Below are 23185 nucleotides of genomic sequence, written 5' to 3' on the forward strand. Positions count from 1 at the left end.
AGGATTCTCTAAAAATAAACGACACTGAATTCCGGCAATTTCAAGGCTGAGTGACTCCTAAATATTTCTTTATTTTTTTTGAAAACAGTTTTTCAGTCTAGGTGTCTTTTATTTATTTCAAACAAATGGCAGTAGTTTATTTCGAATGCCTTTGGGTGCATTATACCATATTTATAGTAACATAATAGAAAATATATAAAGTTTGGGTTATAGAAATATTTATAAATTATTCATTATTCAGACTTGATTTCAACAAAGACAAGGCATCTGTAAGTGACTGTAATAAATTAAAGTCAAACTAAATTATTTTTGTTTACTTTAAGTCAGACCTTACTCCCTTCACCTTCTACTACATACTGACTTTCAAAAGGCAGGGCTGTAATTGGCCAAGATTTCAAAAGATCTCACATTTGTTAGGCCGTAAGAGAAAATTAAGTGTATTTCTCTTGGTATCCCAATGTTTATCATTTAAAGCCAATGCATGAATGCTTGTTAAAGTCATCACACATAAGATAATATATTCTTATATTAATGTATTGTTTTGGTTTATCAAATTTTCAACACTGGGCAATTATGTTTTTCTTTTTTTCTTTTTTTTCTTTTTTTTTTTTTTGAGACAGAGTCTCACTCTGTCACCCAGGCTGGAGCGCAGTGGTGTAATCAAGGCTCACTGCGTTCTGGACTTCCTGGGCTCAAGTGATCCTCCCACCTCAGCCTCCCATGTAGCTGGGACTACAGGCATGTGCCACCATGCCCAGCTAATTTTCTTATTTTTTTTTGTAAAGATGGGGTCTCGCTATGTTACCCAGACTGGTCTGAGACTCCTGGGCTTAAGTGATCCTCTCTCCTCGGCCTCCCAAAATATTGGGGTTACAGGAGTGAGCCACTGCACCCGGCCTGATGATGTTACCTGGTCATTCAGTGTATCCAGAGCAAAGGAAAGATGAATAGTTGCTGCCTTTAGGAGCATAGTGACTTGGGCAGGAAGGATAACATCGTGGATTGATGACAAAACTTAGACACTTCTAAACAGATATGTAAAACACTGGGGTTTTTAGGCAACTGGACTGGAGGCAATTTCTGTGAGAGGCTTCCTGTGAGACTTAAAGGTTAAGGAGAGCATTGGGGCAATATTTTTTTTCTTGAAGCCAATGGCACTGAGACCTAGGCTGATGAGAGGTGCACTGCCAGTTTTCTGCCTGGCATTTTTGTTCACAGGGATACTTTTAGCTGCCCAGAGCTTTAAGGAGCTTTGACCAGGAATAATGCTCTTTCAGATTCAAGGAACAGGCAGTTTTCCATTCTAGCCTGGCCTCAACTGCTAATCAACTGTGGAACTCTGAACACATGTGCCTGAATTACTCTGCCCCTGTTTCCTCACCTGCAAAAACACTGGGGAGGAAGGGAGGTCTCCAGCTTGATCAGGGATCAGAATCACCTGGAGAACCTGTTCACTAAACAGCAATTGTGCTGGGCCCTCACCCCGGGGATCTCAAATTCAGGGTCCTCCTTCAGGTTGGGGCCTGAGAATTTGCATTTTTGATAAGTTCCCAGGGGATGCTAAGGCTGCTGCTATGGGACAACACCTAGAAGGGCCCAGGTGCACACAGAGCTTCCCACAGTGGATTCTGACAATGACGCTGAATGCTTTTAAAAGCCTACTGTTTGGTAAGACTGGTGATATGGCTTTGGGAGAGCACAGTTCTCCTTTTGAGTTCTCTTTAGCACAAACCCAAGTTCAGTGCACCCCGTGGGGGAATGGGAGGGACTCTGTTTATGAGAACTTGGTGGACCACCCAGCTGGGGGTGTTCACTCAGGGTAGGTGAACTAAGGTGACCTGCAGATGAGTGTAGCACGACGTAATGGAGGAAGAAACCATGAGGCATGCCTGCTGCTCATCCTTACACATTTTACACCAGGGCCAGTTTGAGCTCACGGAAACGCTATGGCATCCTAGTCCAGATTTCGGTTAGAGGAAAGAGAAAAGCCCTTGTAATAGTTCTCTTGCTTTAATCACTGTTTTTGGAGATTTAGGTATATTAAGGCCAATGCTGAGTTGTGATTACGGGATCAAAAAATTCCCCATTGAGGCAGAATACTAAATAAGTCATGTTCTACTCACGCTTCGGTGATGAAGGACGGTTACCAGCTTCGATAAGTGCCTTTTACTGGGAATGAGTCACAGTCCTGGCACAGCAGCTGCGCCCGTGCTGTGTGTGAATGTGCCACAGGGCACCTGCCAGCCTCTCTCACAGTCATTGCCTCGTTTAATCACTAGCGATTCCATGAGTTGCCAATAAGGAAAGTACTCCTAAGAGGGACTAAGAGATGTGTTCAAAGTCACACAGCTAGTAAAAAACAGAGCCAGGATTCAAACCAGGAACTTGTGCTTCAAGTTCGAGTTCTCACGAATAAAAGGCTTCCTAAGTGATCATCTGGGTCCTCTACCTCTTACAGATGCCTGCCATGAGTTAGAAAAAGAAAACAAGTTTGACCAACTGGGCTACAATTTGCAGTTTTGCTTTTAAACATTAGATTACACACGATTGCTCTACTTTTCACTATTTGGCAAAGTATGATTTCTTTATGTTAAAAGTACCAAACAACTTGTGTTGGAGTTACAAGAACAAATACTTCAAGGCCTTCTGTCTTTAAAAATGCATGAACGTTGGCTGTGTGTCTTCTTTAGCCTTCTCAGACTTAACAGGCAGTTTGTGGGACTTAGTACTTCTCTCAGTTAGTTCACGCTATTGTGAGACTGATTTGCATAGCTGGTTCCAAATTATTCTTTTGCAGTCTATGTCCGTTAGCTCTAGCAAAACATTCCTGTAGACAGGAGCGTAGTGGACAGAGGGGGCACTGTTGCTCGCAGAGAATCTTTTTACTATTAAAGTATTTTTCCCTGAAAGCGTTCTCTAAAGATGCCCAAATTAAAATCAGACCACTAGATACATTCAACATGCTTGCCTGCTTTCCAGGGAGCTGAGTAACCAATTATCTGTGTCACACACTGTGTCCTAATCTGAATTACATCTCAGTATTGGCTTCTGGAGAGCTCTTTCCGAAACACTGTGTCAAAAGGGAGAATGGATGGAAAACAAACTTTAATTCTGGAGCAAACCACAGGAGAAAGAAGACATGAAAATAAAAGATACAGGCACTGTAAATCAAAGTACATAAAACTTTTAATGAATTAACTTTACAAAAGACAAATGGCATCAAAACATCAGACGAGTTTGGTACAAAACTGGTCCTAGGCTGTGAGGACTAATTCTGGTGACGGATGGCGACGTGCTGCTGGCATGAGACACATGGAGCAGAGGGACGAGAGCCGTGGGTCCCAACGGGGGCCCTTGGACACCACTGGCAATGAGACAAAGGGCGAGCACAGACTCCACGTGGGGGACAGAATCAACTTATTCACGAATACTGCGTGTTTGAATATCAGACGAGCAGATGCGGTTGGCGAGCTATCATATTTTCCAGAAAAGAACATGCACCAGAAGATAATATACACCCCCTAGTTTTATTGCCTTAAGAATGTGTGTGTGTTTCACCTCTCTCCTCTTTGTTAGTTCTCTCAATGCTTTTCTTCTATCACGCGCGCTCCTTTTCCCTTTTGCTTAGGAGCAAGCACAGTGCAAGTGGCAGAACGATCTGGGCACATGTCAGACACCAAACGGTATGCCACTGGGTCACGGGAACGAGTCTGCAGAGGCTCCATAGGACAGACAGCACGCACATCAAAAACAAGGGACAGAAGTTGCAGTCAGAAAGTGTGTGATACCTTCCTGAAAATACAGTCTTCTTGCCAAAATGAAGGTGACTCTTCAGGATGCCACGTTGCTCTGGGAAAGGGACCTTGACATTTCTGTGTTTACAAAGTACGTCTTCAGGTCCCCCTTTCCTTTCACGTTGATTATTCCTCGACAGGTGCATGTGTATCCGAGGGTCTGCAGGACGAGGCTCGTCTCCTCGGTAACCTAGAAGGCACAGGAACATGGGAAAACGGGCTTAGTACGTACACTGATACAACCCATCTGACTCAAGGATGAAGAGCTAAAAAAAGCACCATGCTCTTTGACCCAGGAATTCCACTCCTGAGACGTTAGTAGAAAAGTGAGAGTAATCCACAAGAAAAAGAGGTTGTAAAGGACAATGTTGTTTAATTCAGCGCTGGGATAGTGAAAAACTGGAAACAACCTAAAATTCAAGTACTCCAGTAAACTATGGTGCCACCATGATGCTATCATGGATGAGACAACGTCAAACCATTTCACCCAGAAAAGGAATTGAGCCTGGATCCAGGCTATGATTTCAACCCCATGATGTTATGTATTCACACTGAGAGACCTGGAAAAGACAGTAAACCAAAATAGGGTGGAGTGGTGGGATTCTGGATGATGTTTATACATTGTCATGAATGTCCTTTCCTGAAATAATAAACATTAATCATAGATTTCAGTGTCGATGGGAGGAGCACCCTGAGAAGGAGCACTGAGCACTGTCAACTCCTGCAAATGGTCACGCCTGTCAGGTTTGATGACTGTGAGTGAAGTGACCTAAAACTGAAAGAACTGTGGAAGTTTGCACTGGTGTCCGCATGAGCATGACGCTCCCAGTCGAGTCTCAGAGGTCTCCTCACTTCACTGCATTGAAACCGGGGGCTAAGGAGGGCAGCCCCTCTTGCAGGCTGCCGGCTTGACAGGACCACTTATTTCCTGCCATTGCACCGACAGGCGAGAGCCCCGGCAGCCGAACCATGTCCAGGCCCAGCGGGTCAGATGGCCGTGAACTTGCTGGCTCCGAGGGCTTCCTCCTCAGCGGAGATGCACTGTCCGGTACTGGCTCTCTCAGCTTCCGCGTGTGCTGCGCCTTCCTTGGGACACTCTATCTGGGACTGTGGGCCCGCGCCTGCCTGGATTTGGGCTGCCTGAGTGTGGAGGAGCTGCAAAAGCAGAGAACCAGTGAGGCACGCAGGCATGGCCTGAGGGTGAGTCCTCAGCTTCCGAGGCTGGGGAAGACCCCTCTGTTGGCTACCTGCTCCTCCACCCAGTGTCCCCTAGCAGGTGTCTGAGTTTGGGCAGACAAATCCCTGGTAATGCTGCTTTGGAACCATGAGTAAAAGGCACAAAGGAGCAATCTCCTCCCACTTCATCTGAGAAGGCACCTGGCATGGCTGTAACAAGGGCACCTGTGAGACCCTGGCCATCTCTGGCACTGGAGTGACAGACCTGTGCCAGGTGGGTGTGGCAGGGCTGGGCAGCTTGCAAGCCACATAGCAGTGTTACGACACACACCAGTGTTGTTGTGGCACACAGCAGTGTTGTTGTGGCACAGCAGTGTTATGGCACACAGCAGCATTGTTACGGCACAGCAGTGTTATGGCGCACAGCAGCGTTGTTATGGCGCACAGCAGCGTTGTTATGGCGCACAGCAGCGTTGTTATGGCGCACAGCAGCGTTGTTATGGCGCACAGCAGCGTTGTTATGTCACACAGCAGCGTTGTTATGTCACACAGCAGTGTTATAGCACAGAGCAGTGTCGTGGCACACAGCATTGTGGCACAGCAGCATTGTCGTGGCACACAGCAGCGTTGTTCTGGCACATAGCAGTGTTATGGCACACTGCAGCGCTGTTATGGCACACAGCAGCATTGTTATGGCACACAGCAGCGTTGTTGTGGCACCCAGCAGCGTTGTTCTGGCACATAGCAGTGTTCTGGCACACCGCAGCGCTGTTATGGCACACAGCAGCATTGTTATGGCACACAGCAGCGTTGTTATGGCACACAGCAGCGTTGTTATGGCACACAGCGTTGTTATGGCACACAGCAGTGTTGTCATGGCACACAGGGGTGTTATGGCACAATTTTGGTTGTGGTGTGTCCCAGGGAAGGTGCAAAGGTGGGGGCCGTGTCAACAGCAAAGCTCCAGCCTCCTTGGACTTGGAGACTGAGAGCGTCCTTGAGGGTAGACGCCGCTGTTGGGGCAGAGGCAGAAGTGCAAGGAAACCATGAGGGGCTGTGCTCCTGAGAGCCCAGGACAGCATCCAGGGACGCCCAGAACCAGGGCGAATCCTCCATGCACAGATCTCAAGGGCAGGCTATGGAAGAATCATCCACCCTTCTGCAATGTCATGGAAGGACAGCCCCTAGCACAAGGTCCACGTGTGGGTCCTCGGGACCCTGATGAGCAGAGCAGAAAGGAAAAGGAGGCACAGGTGCCAGATGCCCATGTCCTGCTGCTCTGGTCCGGCCCAAGTCCCGGGAGGAGGGCAGGAGCCCAGGGAGTGCTTTGTGTATTGGATAAGAACCGAAAGAAGATGAAGAAAACCAAGAAACTCAGGTTTGCAAATTCTGCAGTCATTGGACGAGTGGCCTTCCACACAGAGAACCAACCAATCTTTTGGTGCTTTGGGGGTTAACTGTTGAGGTATTTACTGGTACTAATGTCACTGGCATTTTAAAACTATCCATGGGTGTTCATAATGCCAAACCACCCACCGATCAGCACCGCATGATTAATGGGAAGCTGGGAGGAAGAAGCTGTCCATCTGGATGCACACCGGTTACTATGCCCCCAGGCCTAGGAGAAGCCCGCAGCATTGCTGAGTGGGCTTGCTATGCTGTTCTTGGGGTTTCCAGGCTAGAAAGCATGCTGGGAGTTAAATGCTCTTTAATAAAAAGAACCCGTTCCTCAGGCCTAGGAGAAACTTATTAATGGCCTGGGCATCGTTTTTTATTTTCCTGGCATCTCACTACTATTCTTTGCACAGAAATGGAAAAGAGAGCTCACTGGAGTGAGGAAGCCAGCCACACCTTCGGGATTACAAAGCTACCCAAATGCAGCCCTTCCAGCTTCTGTGCTAAAGGAAGCAAACACAGGTCTACAAACATGGCTCCCTACTGACAGGCAGAAACCTGTCTTCTTTCCCTCCAGGAGTCAGAGGTCACGGAGCCAGTGCAGGTGGCTGAGCTGCCCTGAGTCACATGGAGCTTTATGAGCCCAATATCCTCTTTGAGACGCACGTGAGCTCAAACTCATTTCAAACATCGACCTCTAGGAGATTTACGATCTCCAGGAGGGAGAACTCTCCATGACCTGCCTCGCTTAAATTGCTTTTGATACTTTTCCCAAGTGCTTAAAAGCACTTGGGGAGCTAGAAAGCATATTAAAAACTAAAAAATGATCATCATCACTGGCCATCAGAGAAATGCAAATCAAAACCACAATGAGATACCATCTCACACCAGTTAGAATGGCGATCATTAAAAAGTCAGGAAACAACAGGTGCTGGAGAGGATGTGAAGAAATAGGAACACTTTTACACTGTTGGTGGAACTGTAAACTAGTTCAACCATTGTGGAAGGCAGTGTGGCAATTCCTCAGGGATCTAGAACTAGAAATACCACTTGACCCAGCCATCCCATTACTGGATATATACCCAAAGGACTATAAATCATGCTGCTATAAAGACACATGCACACGTATGTTTATTGCGGCACTATTCACAATAGCAAACACTTGGAACCAACCCAAATGTCCAACAACAATAGACTGGATTAAGAAAATGTGGCACATATACACCATGGAATACTATGCAGCCATAAAAAATGATGAGTTCATGTCCTTTGTAGGGACATGGATGAAACTGGAAACCATCATTCTCAGTAAACTATCGCAAGGACAAAAAACCAAACACCGCATGTTCTCACTCATAGGTGGGAATTGAAAAATGAGAACTCATGGACACAGGAAGGGGAACATCACACTCCGGGGACTGTTGTGGGGTGGGGGGAGGGGGGAGGGACAGCATTAGGAGATATACCTAACGCTAAATGACGAGTTAATGGGTGCAGCACACCAACATGGCACATGGATACATATGTAACAAACCTGCACATTGTGCACATGTACCCTAAGACTTAAAGTATAATAATAATAATAATAAAAACTGCCATAAATCTTCGGAATATTCCGGGTGTTGTGCTGGGGACATGGGCTGGCCTGCAGGTTGGAAAGGGAGTCCTTGGTAGGGGCAGGCCTCTCTTCCCTGCCAAGATAAGACCTGGGGTTGTCCAGGATTGCTGGAGCATCCCTGGGCATTGGAAGTGGCAGTGATGTTTATGCAGAAATTCCTGGAAGCCTTGGTACCATCAGGAAATGATCAGACTAGGCTGCCAAAACGCCCCACGATTCTTGTTCTGGCTGGGCAACTGAGCAGTCTCCACAGATGATGACCGCAGCTGCAGCCCCAGGGAGAAGAGCCTCGTCTTGCACCCTAGCATGAGAAGGGAGGCGGCTGGAGCTGGTGTTGGAAACTCACTCCAAGTCTGATCTCGTGAGCAGATCCTTGGCAATGGCCAATTTGGTTGGAATATTTCCTCTCCACCTCCCATTAGTTTTATTTTATCTCTTCCTTCTCTGTGTTCGACTTTTACTTACTTTGTAGCAAGTGTTGAGTCAATCTAAATAAAAGAAGGCAGATACTTAGAAGTAATGTTTCCTCCATTCCATATAAAAATTAAAGCTATCCTTTAGAAAGACCACAGGAATGAACAAGGTGGGGTAAATATGAAAGGCAGGTAAGTCGAGGTTTAATAAAAAGCCCATTCTGACAACAATGGAGGGGACAGTCTTTTAAAGAGGAAAGGACTGTGCCAGTCTGTGCAGTCAATTTTAGGAGGCAAGGCTATTTGCTTGTCTTGGCTAAGCTGAGACACACGCTATAGGGATTCAACAAAAGCCCAGAGGACCACCATGATAAACCTATTGTGCGAGTCCAGTGACTTTCATATAAATTTGCCACTTAGCAGAAATTCATTTTCCAGCATGTAACATAACGGGGGTGAAATGTGAATCCACTGCTTTGTGAGAGTGAGGCAAATAGAGTGTACAGCACAGACACACACACACACATGCATGTACACACATGTGCACACACACTTCTCACTTGCAGATCCCAGCCCTTCTCTCTGGGTGTCTGGAACTGTGCACAATCAGGTGCACATGTTCCAGCTGCTGATGATCAGCTCACTGATGAGCTCACTGGAAGGCAGATTGAATTTCACTAATTTCTAGCCATTAATAGAAGCAGAATTTTGAAGAAGGCAAGGAAGGACCATAAAACCTTGGTATCTCCAGGCTCTTCACTGAAACACCTTCTGTGTTGCTAGATGTTTGTGCCTCTGAGGGGGACAGATACTACATTGGCGTGTCATGTATCACTGTGATAGCAAGCTTCAGGATAGCTTCTCAGTGTAATAATGGTAGAATTCAACGAAATTCTAGTATTAACCAAAATATATTAAGTGGATTTGGGTGTGGGTTCAATGATGAAAATTAAAAAGATAATCTCTAACCACAGTTTAAGCAAAATTTCCAAACCATGGTACAAAATGGCTTTAAAGTTACATCTAAACCTTGTGAACATGTTTCCCATTCTACATAGATTATCCAAGAGTATAATGGTAGATTTAAAATGTAACGACATGCACCTCTTTATCTTCTTATTATTCCTTTCTTAGCTGAGACCCTCTTCTTTCTTCCAAATACTGGAATGAACCATAGCTTCCTGTTTCCACTCTTGCACCCTTCCTTCTTCATTTTTCTCCATTAATGCTGCAGATGTTGCTACTCAGCTGTGAGCCCACTCTCCAACCACACAGTGTTCCAATCTCCTTCCTTCACCGGGGGAACCTCAAACCACCTTTATTTTCACTGGTCCCCTCACTCCGTTCTTCCTGTGAGCATTGCCCATGTTCAGGATAGTTCTTGAAAGCAGCCTTGAACTCCGTTCCCCTTCTGCTCCATCAGCTCATTTCACGTCGGAAAAGGTGGTCTTCACACACTGTCTCCAGTTCCACACCTTTCTTACTCACACAGCCTGTCTGAAAATCGAGTTCTTCAGAGCCTTCCCCCATCACACAGGCCAGCTGAAGTCCTACAGCACAGTCACATCTGCGGTGGCACCACTGTGACTTCTGGTGGATAACGGTTATCTCCAAGAGAACATTCACTGTACAAGGGCAGAGTTGAGTCTGGCTTGCTCATGCTGTAGCTACAGCACCTAATCAGCACGTGGGAGGAGCACAGGACGTGGGTGCGGAATGAATTGAAGAACAGATTTGACAGAGCTTCCGTCTTCATAGCCTCCCTTCTTTCTTTCTTTCTTTTTTTTTTTTTTTTTTTTTTGAGACGGAGTCTCGCTCTGTCGCCCAGGCTGGAGTGCAGTGGCGCGATCTCGGCTCACTGCAAGCTCCGCCTCCCGGGTTCACCCCATTCTCCTGCCTCAGCCTCTCCGAGTAGCTGGGACTACAGGCGCCCGCCACCACGCCCGGCTAATTTTTTTTTGTATTTTTAGTAGAGACGGGGTTTCACCGTGGTCTCGATCTCCTGACCTCGTGATCCGCCCGCCTCGGCCTCCCAAAGTGCTGGGATTACAAGCGTGAGCCACCGCGCCCGGCCTGCCTCCCTTCTTTCTCTTCCCGCTCTTCCTTGATTCTGTCACTGTCAACCTGGGCAGAACGACTGCTCTTTTGTAACTGGGGGGATAGTTTCAGCATACTTCTAATAACAGATTTTTTTTCTATTGTCTTTTCAGTGACTTTAAAATAAAAATATGATATTATTAGTGCTGTTGTAATATAGTTACCTTAACCACAATTATAATTGAATGAGCAATGGGAATACTCACACAAAATAATTTTAGTTTTCTCCAATCACTGCTTTTCATTTGTTAGACCTTCCTTTCTCCCTCTTGGGTGGATTCCAGAGCTGCCATTCATATCAACCTTCTGTTTCATCTCCCGCCTCTCCCAAGCCTACCACTTCCCCTCCTCCCAATTCAGCTTGAGAGAAGATGAGGGGTTGTGTCTGGTTTTGGTTGCATGTGATCCCTCTCGTTTGCAAAGTCCTTTTCAAGGTATTAGCACCAGGAGAAGTAATAAAGGTTCTCCTGCACCGAATGCTCAGGGCTATTGTGCTATCATGCTGGTTGCTGCTGGATCATTTGTTTTCACTAATGCAATAGCCTTTATATTGTTAGAATTTTGTGGTTGCTGTTAACAGTCAATACAGAAACTGACATTTCCCCAAAAATTGTTCTACAAAAGATTTAAGTAAATTTCAAGGTTTACTTTTTTCCTTTGTTTTAATATATTAGTATCCTTATTATACTTATTTATGGTTCCCAAGAGAACAGACATGGTTGATGCAGGCAGCGCAGACCACACACTGCATTACCTGTATTTTGTCCAGGACTCCGGTGCTGTCCATCCTACTAGCCACATTGACGGTGTTGCCCCAGATATCATATTGTGGCTTCTGAGCTCCAATCACACCGGCGATCACAGGTCCGTGGTTAATACCTGTGCCACATCAGAGTTGAGTTAGCAAGATTCATCTCATAACTATTGTCTTTTCATTTGTTTTATTTTTTGAGATGGGCTCTTACTCTGTCACCCAGGCTGGAGTGCAGTGGCGCCGTCTTGGCTGACTGCAACCTTCACCTCCCAGGCTCAAGCGATCCTCCCACCTCAGCCTCCCAAGTAGCTGGGGCTACAGGAACACACCACCACACCTGGCTAATTTTTTGTATTTTTGGTAGAGACAGAGTTCTGCTATGTTGCCCAGGCTGGTCTCAAACTCCTGAGCTCAGGAGATTCACCTGTCTTGGCTTCCCAAAGTGTTGGGATTACAGGAGTGAGCCACCGTGCCAGGCCAAAGCTTCCCCTTTGCAATAGAAAGTTAGGTCAGGAAACAGCCCCAATATTGTTTCAAGCAGTACCTTTGCAGGTACAAAAGAGGTAATAAATAAATTCTCCTTTGGTTTTGTGGCATACTTAGGAAAACACACTTCTGGTTTAGGCATCTCAAATAATTTATTCCAGCTTTGGCACAGGTCAGAGCACCCAGGGGTCAGCTGCTGGACACTGGCCTGTGGTTCCAGTCTTGCATCTGTCAGCTCAGCTTTTCTCTTGGCCACTGCTCATCCTTGCTTGGTCAGCAGCTCTGGGGGTGGGGAAGAGCCTGGACTGATTATTGCTGGCAACAGGGCCATCTCTAGTTAGTGTAGGAGTGTGCTAAATTTGTGGTTCCAACTGATTTTACAGCTAGATATGCTGAAAAGGATGCTAGGAGTGAATTCACCTCATTATTTGTCCCATCGCTTTTGTTGGCAATATTATTATTCCACGTTGCTATCCCTGAACTGCCTCTGGATGTCACGGTGCATGGAGGTCAAGCAGGGAAGTCCCCTCCTGGGAGAGACTGAGGGTCTAGGGAAAGGGAGACTCAAAGGCCAAGTGAAACGTTGAGTTCAGGCTTCCTTAGAAATCTAACAAGGCTGACATATGGGGTTGAGGGGATAGACTTTATCAGTTATTGGACAATCAGGGTAAACTAGACATTTAATGTCAATAAACACCACTGGAAGGAGGTGCATTCAACAGTTCACGTGAATCTGAACAATATCACTGAAGTCTAGATCAGGAAAATGGCACTTTGGATGTAGCACATACGACTGGCAAAGAGCCGTTCTGGTCCCATACTGCAGTGCAGGGCAATATTATTTTGGTCTATATAAGTTTGATAATAGAAGAGGTCATTCTCCCATTGCGATGGTTAATACTAAATGTCAAATTAATTGGATTGACTGATGCAAAGTACTGTTCCTAGGTGTGTCTGTGAGGGTGATGCCAAAGATTAACATTTGAGTGAGTGGATTGGGAAAGGCAGACCCACCCTCAATGTGAGTGGGCACCATATGATCAGCTGCCAGCATGGCCAGAATAAAAGCAGGCCGAAGAACGTGGAGAGATTAGACTGGCTTAGCCTCCCAGCCTACATCTTTCTCCTGTGCTGGATGCTTCCTGCCCTCCAGCATCAGACTCCAAGTTCTTCAGCTTTGGGACTCGGACTGGCTTCCTTGCTTCTCAGCTTGCAGACGGCCTAATGTGGGACCTCGCCTTGTGATTGTGTGAGTTAATACTTCTTAATAAACTTTCCTTTATATATACATCTATCTTATTATATATACATCTATCCTATTATTTCTGTCCCTCTAGATAACCCTGACTAATATGCCCATGTAATACATTTTTTTTTTTTTAAAGAGGCATAGTAGCAAAATTTGAGGAGCCCATTTTCTAAGCTGTCAAAACAGTGTAGAGTCTCTGGGGTCAAAGGGACATGCCCGTGTTTGGTGTGGTCATCTCATCTTTGTGTAAGGTAGAGCCCCCGATAGGGGTTTACTATGCACAGAACTGAGAAAGTAGAAAGAAAAATATGGCATTTTGGGAGACTGAGGTGAGCAGATCACTTGAGGTCAAGAGTAAGAGACCAGCGTAGCCAACATGTCTCTACTAAATCTACTAAATATAAATAGTAGAGAAATCCTATCTCTACTAAAAATACAAACATTAGCCAGGTGTGGTGGCACATGCCTGTAATCCCAGCTAGTTGGGAGGCTGAGGCAGGAGAATCACGTGAACCCAGGAGGTGGAGGTTGCAGTGAACTGAGATAGTGCCACTGCACCCCAGCCTGGGTGACAGAGCAAGACTCTGTCTAAAAAAAAAAAAAGAAAAAGAAAAAGAAAAAGAAAAATATGATTAAACACTGACAACTAATAGTACAAGTGGAGAAACACATCTCATTTGTGAAAGAGATGTAACATATTTTGGATTTAAATGAAATTCAGGACATACCCACAGCAAAGGAAGAAAATGGCTTTGAATATTCAGATTTCTTTTTAAAGATGAAATTTGTATGTAAGAGAGCGTTAAAAACCATTCAGATAGAATTTGCTGCCTGAACTGCTCTTATATAAACTGACTCTCAGAAGAAGCAAAATGTGTTGCCAAGAAAATCATAAAATGGTCAAGGAAGCTCTTAGAAATCTGAATGGTTGCAAGTAACTGCACACAAAGAAACCCAGCTGTGTGTTGACTTGATGGCTTAAAACACACATTTAAAAAAATAACAATTTGCAAAAGCCAAGCAATGAAACATGCTAAAAAAAATCAACTTAAAGTCTGTTAAAAATTTATCAGGAAGCCTTTGTTTTCAACCAAGTAAACGTTACTTTTTTTTTTTTTTTTTTTGGTGACAAGGTCTCTTTCTGTCACCTAGGCTGGATTGCAGTGGCACTATTATGGCTTGCTGCAGCCTCAATCTCTTGGGTTCAATCAATCCTCCTGCCTCAGCCTCCGAAGTAGCTGAGACTACAGGCGTGCACCGCCAAGCTCAGCTAATTTATTTTTTGTAGAGATGGGGTCTCATCATGTTGCCCAGGCTGGTCTCAAACTCCTGGAATCAAGTGATCTTCCCACCTCAGCCTCCAAAAGTGCTGGGATTACAGGCATGAGCCACTGCATCAGGCCTAAAGGTTATTTTTTTTAACAATATTATAAAGAAAGCTGGATTTTTTTTCTCTAGGATTTGAACACAATCTGAAAAACTGTCACTGTTTCAGAACCTACGACACATTTGGTGTTCTTACAGCTTGTGGCCCCAGGAAGATGGAACTGTATTACCACAATTCTAAGATGCACTTTTTTAAAGAAAATATTTTTATATCTCTGAAATACGGATGTATCTTATAGTTAGTGGCAGGTCCCAGTCCCAGTTTCATTGGCAACAGCCCATAAAATAATGCAGCAGCTCTTAGTGGACGTCTCACAGTGAATCAGCAACGCAGGACGGCGCAAGGCTGTGCGTGCCCTGTTTGTAGACGGGACCTTGACTGAGTGCGGGTAGCCTAGATCCAACCAAAGCGGGGTTTCTCTAATTTGTTCAAAAGCGTCCTTCCTTCTGTCATCCAGTCTTGCAATGGGATGCATTTGTAACTGTCCTACTCCAACACTGAAAGGATCATCAACATCTCCTATGACTTACTCCTTATTCCACATCTTTGCCACAACTGAAACCGAGACCTCTTTGCAGAACGTACCCACTCGCAATTTGAAGTCGTTGAAGGAGTGCTTGTTGATGGCATCCAGCTTCGCTACCAGGGCAAAGGCAAACTCCACCATGGTACCAATGTGCATGTACTGCCGCTCGGGCTCCTGAGAACACACACACAGGCGGATGGAAATTAGAGCATCACAGCTGGAAACTGTTCCCCTTTGTCCTCAACCTGAGCTTTAGGCCAAAAGGAATGCTGGCAAGTTCTAATGCTACAAGGCACTGCAGACATTCTATAAGAATCAAATCCCATCTCAAGGAAGCCCTGTGTGGCCAAGGGGAGACGTTAGGTGCTAGAAGACACTGACTTCCGTGTCTCAGGCCCCCTCAGGCCAAACGCATTATGCGGGCTAAGGCTGACCACAGGGAACCTATATTGTATGAGCCCAGAAATCACTAAGGGAAGCTGGCTTTGAGGAGGGGCTGGCGCCTCCTTCCCTCTTTTCCCCTCCACAGCCAGCCTTTGCCTTTCTCTGCTGGGCTCCGGCTCTGGTGGCCTGACCACTAGGGGGTGCCCGCTCCTTGTCCTTGGGCTGCCAATGGAGATTGCCCAGTGGGAGGTGCCATGGAAAAAGAGCGGGGAGGAGGCTTGGGGCCTCTTTCCTCCTCTTCCCTGCTCACCGCAGGCTTTCCACAGGGGTCGGTCTTCTTCACGGAGGACAAGGGCTACTGCCCAGGGTGGCAGCTACTGTTTCTGCACTGCAGCTCTCTCTAGTTCTGGGAACATCCTCCTCCTTTTGCCCTCTTAGGCCTTGAAATGGAGGTTTTTAGGCTGAATTATGTCCCTCCAAGTTCATATGTTAAAGTCCTAACCCCACTCTCTCAGGATATGACCATATTTGGAGATAGGGTCTTTAAAGAGGTGATTAAGATAAAATGAGCTTATAAGGGTGGGCCCTAATCCAATATGACTGGTGTCCTTTTAAGAAGAGGCAGTTAGGACCCAGTCACCCACAGAGAGAAGGCCGTGTGAAGGCACAAGGAGAAGAAGGAAAGAGCCCCAGCAGGAGGAGAGGAGAGGCCTCAGGAGAGACCAACCTTGCTGACGACTTGATCTTTGGTTTCCAGTCTCCAGAACAGCGAGGCAATTAACTTCTGTGGCTTAAGTCCCCCGTTTGCAGTACTTTGTTATGGCACCCCTAGCAAACTAATACGGAGGGTAACAATTTCCTCATTTACTCGTCCTTGAGGGCTGTGTCATCCCGTGAGGACGAGGGAATTACAGAGCTGAAGGACAGAAGTCCTGAAGATTTCCCAGTGGGAAGAAGTGAACATCTCTATGCAGATTTCCTATTAATTTCTGTTTATCATTCCTGTTACCTGTTTATGTTTAACATGAATTTGTAGCACTTACTATATTTATATTTGGAATTTCAGCTTTTTAAAAGTTTCTATTTTTTGTTATATTATTAGTATATGCATAGAATTCATTTAATTCCTTTAAATGTCCTGAAGGTTCCTGCTCCCCCAATACTTAGTGATTCTGTGCACCAAAGTGGGGTGGAGCACGGTTTCTCTTCCAGCCTGCCTGGTGTGCTGCTGGGCCTTCGGGGTTTCACTGACATGCGGTCCCAGGCCTGCCGGGCATGGCTGCTTGGCCGAATGGACGTCCGTGTTAGCACGGAAGCCAGTGCGGTGTGTCTTTTCAAGTCGGCATCCCTCACTGGTTTGTGAGCTCCACCAGGGTAGAGACCTTGCTCTATTAATCTGTGTCTCCACAGCAGAATAAAGTCCCTGACAAAGAAGAACTCAATAAATCCTTATTGAATGACTATACTTAGGTTGGCAGTGGGATCACCAGGAGGAAATGGCTGGGAGGAACGCAGACAGGGACTCATTAAGCTTTGGCGGAAGGTCAAAGCTGACCGCCTTGCATTTGAAGAGAATGCACCCAGGAAGGATCATAAATGTGCATACTACAGCAGGTGAGGGCTCGAAGGGAAGAAAGGAGAATAGGATGGTAGAGGGTTGAGGTGGCAATATGCCCTCGGCTAGGACATGGGTCAGCGGGGAGGGGAACAAGCAAGGCACACTGGAAAACAGCTGAGAGAAGACCAGGAGAAACGGAACATGGGGCTGTTGCGGGCCTTAGGCAGTGACTTCTGAGATGAGCGTTGGATCCCAAAGGGAGCTAAATCAGAGATGAAGAAAGGTCTGGGGAGAAAGAGGAGCCACCTGCTGACCTTGGGGAAGCATCCTCTATGGAAAGTGAAGAGAAAGCCCAACTCTCAGTGACTCAGAAGGGACGGGTGAGAAGATAGATGGAGACTGTAGACATAAGCACCTATTCAAGGTGACAGCAAGGTAGAGAAAAGCTACTACCAAGGTGGCAGCTAAAGGGGAGAGGAAAATGAAGAAGGGGTTATTCATCTGCTCTACACAGTGTTTAATAAGGAGTGTGCACGGGGATTGCAGTAACGCAGAGTTTCTCAACCTTGGCACCATGGACACTTGAACTGGGCTGAACTGAGTTATTCTCTGTTCTGCGGGCTGTCCTGCACATCACAGCGTGTTTAACACCATGCCTGGCCTCTGCCTACTGGACGTCAGGGGCATCCTTCACCTCTCATTGTGACAACCAGAAATGTCTCCATTGACAATGCTCCGGGGGGTGGGGGGAGGATTAAAATTGCTCCCAGTTGAGAATCACCACACTAAACAGTATAAATATGAATGGAGAAGAAGAATTAAATCTCTGTTCAAGAGGGAAAGACATCTTCCTATCCTCAGGTGAATTATATCATTCCAGAAAAAGTCAAAGGAAATAGAACTATTGCAGTAAATTCTCAACTTAGAGTCATGAGAGAAAAACCATATAACTACAAAATTGGAGCCACAAAGTTGACTGTCAGCTAACTTCGGTGGAATTTCAGAATGTCATTTCTTAAGAACAGTTACTGTTTTCTATCAGAGCTCACTAGTATTTTTTTTGTCTCACGACTTATGGGGAAAACCTGATTTGGAGGCTTGTGCAGTCAGTTGGAAAACATCTTGCCCCTTAATAGGAGACACAAGCTGTTAAATCAACAAGCAAAATCTTGTGTAGTAAAAATTACAACTGTCCAAGTAAAGAGGACATATTTGCCATGGGAGAAATAATTTTGCTTTTTACCAAACCAAGGTGCAGCAAACAAGCTCCGTTCCTTGAGAAATTATTGCCCAATCTGTTTTCACACAGTTGGTTTAAACTGGAGGTTTTAAGTGACGTCAGTAATAAAAGAAGAGATTGAGTTCTGGGAATGAAATTTAATTCAACATCAGTAACTCATTTGGGCTTAGCAAACCCTAGAAAAAATTATGTTCAGTCTCTAGAAGAACTCATTTCATTTCAACAAGTCTTCATAAGTGTGGTCTCGATAAATAGCTGATGGCAGTATGAAGCAGTTATTTCTCCTATGATCTGAATAATTTATGTTATATATCCCCAGATATTTAACGGGCTTGCAGCTACACAGAGAGACTACTCACTCAGTTCCCTGAAACACATTTTATAAACTGGTTGTTTTGGAAGTTTCACCAGCAAGGAACATTGCTTAAAGTAGATGCATGTTTACCAAGATGATTTTATAACCCAAGTGTCTGTTTGGTAATAACCGAGGTAATTTTTTAGGCTAAAATAAACATAACCTTCCTCTTCTGTACTCTCTTCTCCCTCTTCCTTCCATAAATATTCACTGAGCATTTGTTATGTGTCTGGCCCTGTGTTCTATGCTGAAAAACTTCTGGTGTTCAAGTTCCGCTGTATCTGATTTGGAAGAGAAATGGGGATTGTTTTCTAAGGAGCATTCTGTTCTCCTGACGGGCCTCTAGGAGATCTCATCAGACTTCTCCCAGCTGAGCATAAAAACTGCATCCTGTAATAATCAGCTTACCTGGGAGAGGGTTGCCAATGGAATATTGCCTGCATCAGGCAAAAATAGGTTCAGCTCCAGTTTCTGCAATCATTAGCTGTGTGGCCTTGGTAGAGTCATTTAACTTCACTGGGCCTCAGTTTTCCTCACCTGTTAAATGGGACAATAATGCCCTATCTTTTTTTTTTTTTTTGGAGCTGGAGTCTTGCTCTGTAGCCCAGGCTGGAGTGCACTGGCACCATCTTGGCTCACTGCAACCTCCACCTCCCAGGCTCAAGCCACTCTCCTGCCTCAGCCTCCCGAGTAGCTGGGACTAGAGTTGTGTGCCCACCACGCCTGGTTAATTTTTTGTATTTTTAGTACAGACAGGGTTTCACCATGTTGGCCAGGTTGGTCTCGCACTCCTGAGCTCAGGTGATCTGCCTGCCTTGGCTTCTCAAAGTGCTGGGATTACAGGCACGAGCCCCTGCACCCAGCCAACTCCCTACCTCATTGGGTTTCAGTTAAGATTGAATACAAGCAATGCATTCAGCCTGCATCCCTGGGTCTTGGGTCTTAGTCTCCTTCATGATAGTGTAGAGATGCATGTCACTGTGCTTGACATGACAGCCATCTAGGAGGGAGATCCTAGTGTTGTTTTATGGCTAAGTGTGGTACTTTTCCCTCTTACTTACAGCTTTAACAACGACCAAGGTGCCTGACCTTTAAAGTGTCTTTGAGATTCTCTGTATGTATAGAGAAGAGGGACAGTTCATTTTCTTTCAGTTTTGAGTTTCCTGTTAACAGCATGAGAGCAGAAGGAAATTTCTCTCTTCTTCTGACACATCATGACAGCTTTGGTGTTTGCACAAAAATACACAGACTTAGGATTTTTTGCTTTTCATTTCCACAGAGACCTAAGCTATTCTTGATTCTTACCAGTGAAGGGAACTGGGGCTATTAGTTTTAATGGACCCCTTAACTACTATGACACTGGCAGGGACGGTCTCTGAATGACTCCTAGCTTCCTCTCTGGCCCATTTGGCAGGATCCCTCTAATCTCCCCAGATTCTCTGTGCCCACCTCACACAGGAATTGCTGTTTGTACTCCTGGTTCACTCCCAGACTATAAAACTCTGAGAGCGGTCACCAGCATGTACCTGGAACTTGGCTCGGTCAGTAGAGAAAATGTCTGTTGGATGACACAGCAGCCACATATAGGTCCTAACAGGTGAGCCAGGTGGTCCTAACTCAGAGCGGTCCTCAGGCGTCAATGGATGCGGACAGCAAAGATTTCCTGTTCATTGCTTTGTCAGCTCAGTTTTGCCAACAGGCTAGGAGGGTGAGGGTAGGAATCTCAGAGGTGGCTCAGATGGAGCCTGGGGTCTGATCTGGGGGATGGAGGGAGCAGAATAATGGAGCAAATTCAGCAAGAGCCAGTGGAGCAGGAGGTCGCGCTTATGAACTAGTGACGACCCTTGGCCCACAAACCCAGGCCTGCTGTTGGATTTGTTTAGATGTAATAAGTAAATAAAATTATATATTTATTTTAAATAATATTTGGATAAAATAATGTTTTAAAAAATAAAATAATTGAAAAGAAAGCAATAACACAGATTTTTTTTTTTTTTTGAGATGGAGTCTTGCTCTGTTGCCCAGGCTGGTGTGCAGTGGTGCAATCTCGGCTCACTGCAAGCTCTGCCTCCCGGGTTCACGCCATTCTCCTGCCTCAGCCTCCCAAGTAGCTGGGACTACAAGCGCCCACCACCACGCCCAGCTAATTTTTGTATTTTTAGTAGAGATGGGGTTTCATCTTGTTACCTAGGATGGTCTCGATCTCCTGACCTCATGATCCACCCACCTCGGCCTCCCAAAGTGCTGGGATTACAGGCGTGAGCCATTGCGCCCGTCCCAGATGTTTTTAAGGATGGAAGCAGCACCAGTGCTGACACCTTGCTGGAGAACAACCCCCCCCTTTCCTCTTGCTCCCCTGCTCTCCCCTCCCTGTCTGTTCCGGGAGTGCAAGTTCTTTCCTTCTAGGTTGTTGGGGGAAATGGGTGTCAACCTGTTAGAAACTGTGAGTAACGGCTAGAGGTACTGCATATTACAGCAATACTACAATCAAAGCATGGGTCTGAAAGAAAGTTTTCTTCCCTAAACTTTGCTTTTGACTTCAGTTCCTAGAAAAATTAGTTTGAAAAAGATCAAAACTATTTACATACTTGTTAAGGGCAGATTTCCACATCTGAAAAGCCCCTCAGATGTGGAACAGGTGAGGCTCTGGAGTGCAGCAGAAGGAATGAGGCAATAGGGAGTGGTGTGGACTACGGTAGTGAGAGAATACTCCCAGTCTAATGAACAGCTGCTTCTATGCTCCAGCTGGCTGCTGTCATCAGGATGAAGATCAGGTAGATAACCCACCAGTCAAACAGATAACCCACCTACCAGGTAGATAACTCAGGTAGATAACCCACTCATCAGGTAGATAACCCACTCATCGGGTAGATAACCCACTAATCAATCAGGTAGCCCACCTACCAGGTAGGTAACTCACCAATCGGGTAGGTAACCCAGCAATCACACAGATAACCCACCAACCAGGTAGATAACCCACCATCAGGTAGATAACCCAACATTCAAGCAGATAACCCACCAACCAGGTAGATAACCCATCAATCAGGAAAATAACCCACCAAACAGGTAGATAACCCACCAATCAAGCACAAAACCCATCAACTAGGTAGATAACCCACCCATCAGGCAGATAACCCACTCATCAGGTAGATAACCCACCATTCAAGCAGATAACCCACCAACCAGGTAGATAATCCATCAATCAGGAAGATAACCCACCAATCAGGTAGATAACCCACCCATCAGGTAGATAACCCACCATTCAAGCAGATAACCCACCAACCAGGTAGATAACCCATCAATCAGGAAGATAACCCACCAATCAGGTAGATAACCCACCCATCAGGTAGATAACCCACCATTCAAGCAGATAACCCACCAACCAGGTAGATAACCCATCAATCAGGAAGATAACCCACCAATCAGGTAGATAACCCACCCATCAGGTAGATAACCCACCCATCAGGCAGATAACCCACCAATCAAGCAGAAAACCCATCAACTAGGCAGATAATCCACCCATCAGGCAGATAACCCACCCATCAGGTAGATAACTCACCTATCAGGCAGATAACCCACCAATCAGGTAGATAACCCATCAATCAGGAAGATAACCCACCAATCAGGTAGATAACCCATCAATCAGGTAGATAACCCACCAATCAGGTAGATAACCCATCAATTTTCAGGAGTACCTGGATCATTTTCCAGCAAAATATCCTTTAAAAAAAAAAAAAGCGAAAGTCTACAAGTCAAGGAGAACATACCACAGCCACCAGTTTTCTCTAAAGTCCATGGAAAGAAACAAGCAGGGGCTGCAGGTTTGAGGCTCAGAAGATAGTGACGTCTTGAGGGCAAAACGAAGGGCCCTTGAGATGGGCAAACTCCCATTTTCTACTGACCACTAAATCCAAGCCGGGGTATCTACATCTCAGGCAGTGTGCTCAGGGAATGAATGAAAGCCCATTTCCAGTTTAATATTTCCTTTCTCGACAAATGCCTGTTTCTTTTAAAAACAACAATCCGTTCTTACATGTAATGCAACCATTTAGCCACACTGATGACTTAAGCTTAAAATTGGAATGGATCATTTCATTTAAAAAGTACACATGAGGCAAAACAGAGCCAGGCACAAAAGCCCTGCCTCACTAGGTGCTGACATACTTCTATGCACTTGTTTCTCCATGGGTAAGTATGTTGTTACTGCAAAGAGAAAATGCCAAGGTAATTACAAATAAATGCTAAATTTCAAAAGGCTATTACCCACATAATTTGCCTCTTTTTGGATTTAAGAAAAAGCCATTATTCCTTGGGTTACCCTATGTATTTTGTAAACTGAATATCTTTTGTTGCCACACTAAAGATTTGGCTAAACAATAAATAGAAAGTATTTTGTCTATAACTAGAGAAGCAAAGGTTTAAGCCCATTTTGGGCAGGTTACAAAAGGTAAAAGTGACATTCATTTCTTATAAAAGTAACTAATATTAGCATGAATATTTATCAGGTATGTTATTTTCCCCAAATCAATTGTAATGAACTTTCCTTTCAGAATACATTCATTGCACTTCAAAATATTTCTAGGATGCCCTTATAAAGAATCTAATTAAATGCTCTAATCACAAATAGCACATTCAGTACCGAGAGAATTTCCCTCCATGGATATGACTACATATCATATTTCAATGTCCCAAAACCCTTATCTCTGTTCTATTTGAGGCAGCAATGATACCAATATGCAAAACACGGTACAAA

The 23185-nt window shown here is 45.2% G+C and overlaps 1 protein-coding gene across 1 annotated transcript in view; it reads right to left on the reverse strand.

The window, feature by feature from the left end:
* Positions 1–38: 38 nt before the first annotated feature.
* ADCY2 (adenylate cyclase 2) overlaps positions 39–23185 on the reverse strand; it is a 436796-nt gene continuing 413649 nt past the window's right edge. The window contains exons 23-25 of the mRNA XM_055246496.2: positions 14955–15069; positions 11248–11372; positions 39–3984 (exon numbers count right to left, since the gene is read on the reverse strand). Coding sequence (XP_055102471.1) covers positions 3832–3984; positions 11248–11372; positions 14955–15069 — 393 coding nt within the window. The 3' untranslated portion in view covers positions 39–3831. The remainder of the gene's footprint in view (positions 3985–11247; positions 11373–14954; positions 15070–23185) is intronic.

This window comes from Symphalangus syndactylus, chromosome 16 (assembly GCF_028878055.3).
Source record: "Symphalangus syndactylus isolate Jambi chromosome 16, NHGRI_mSymSyn1-v2.1_pri, whole genome shotgun sequence".
In the NCBI taxonomy this organism is placed as follows: Eukaryota; Metazoa; Chordata; class Mammalia; order Primates; family Hylobatidae; genus Symphalangus; species Symphalangus syndactylus.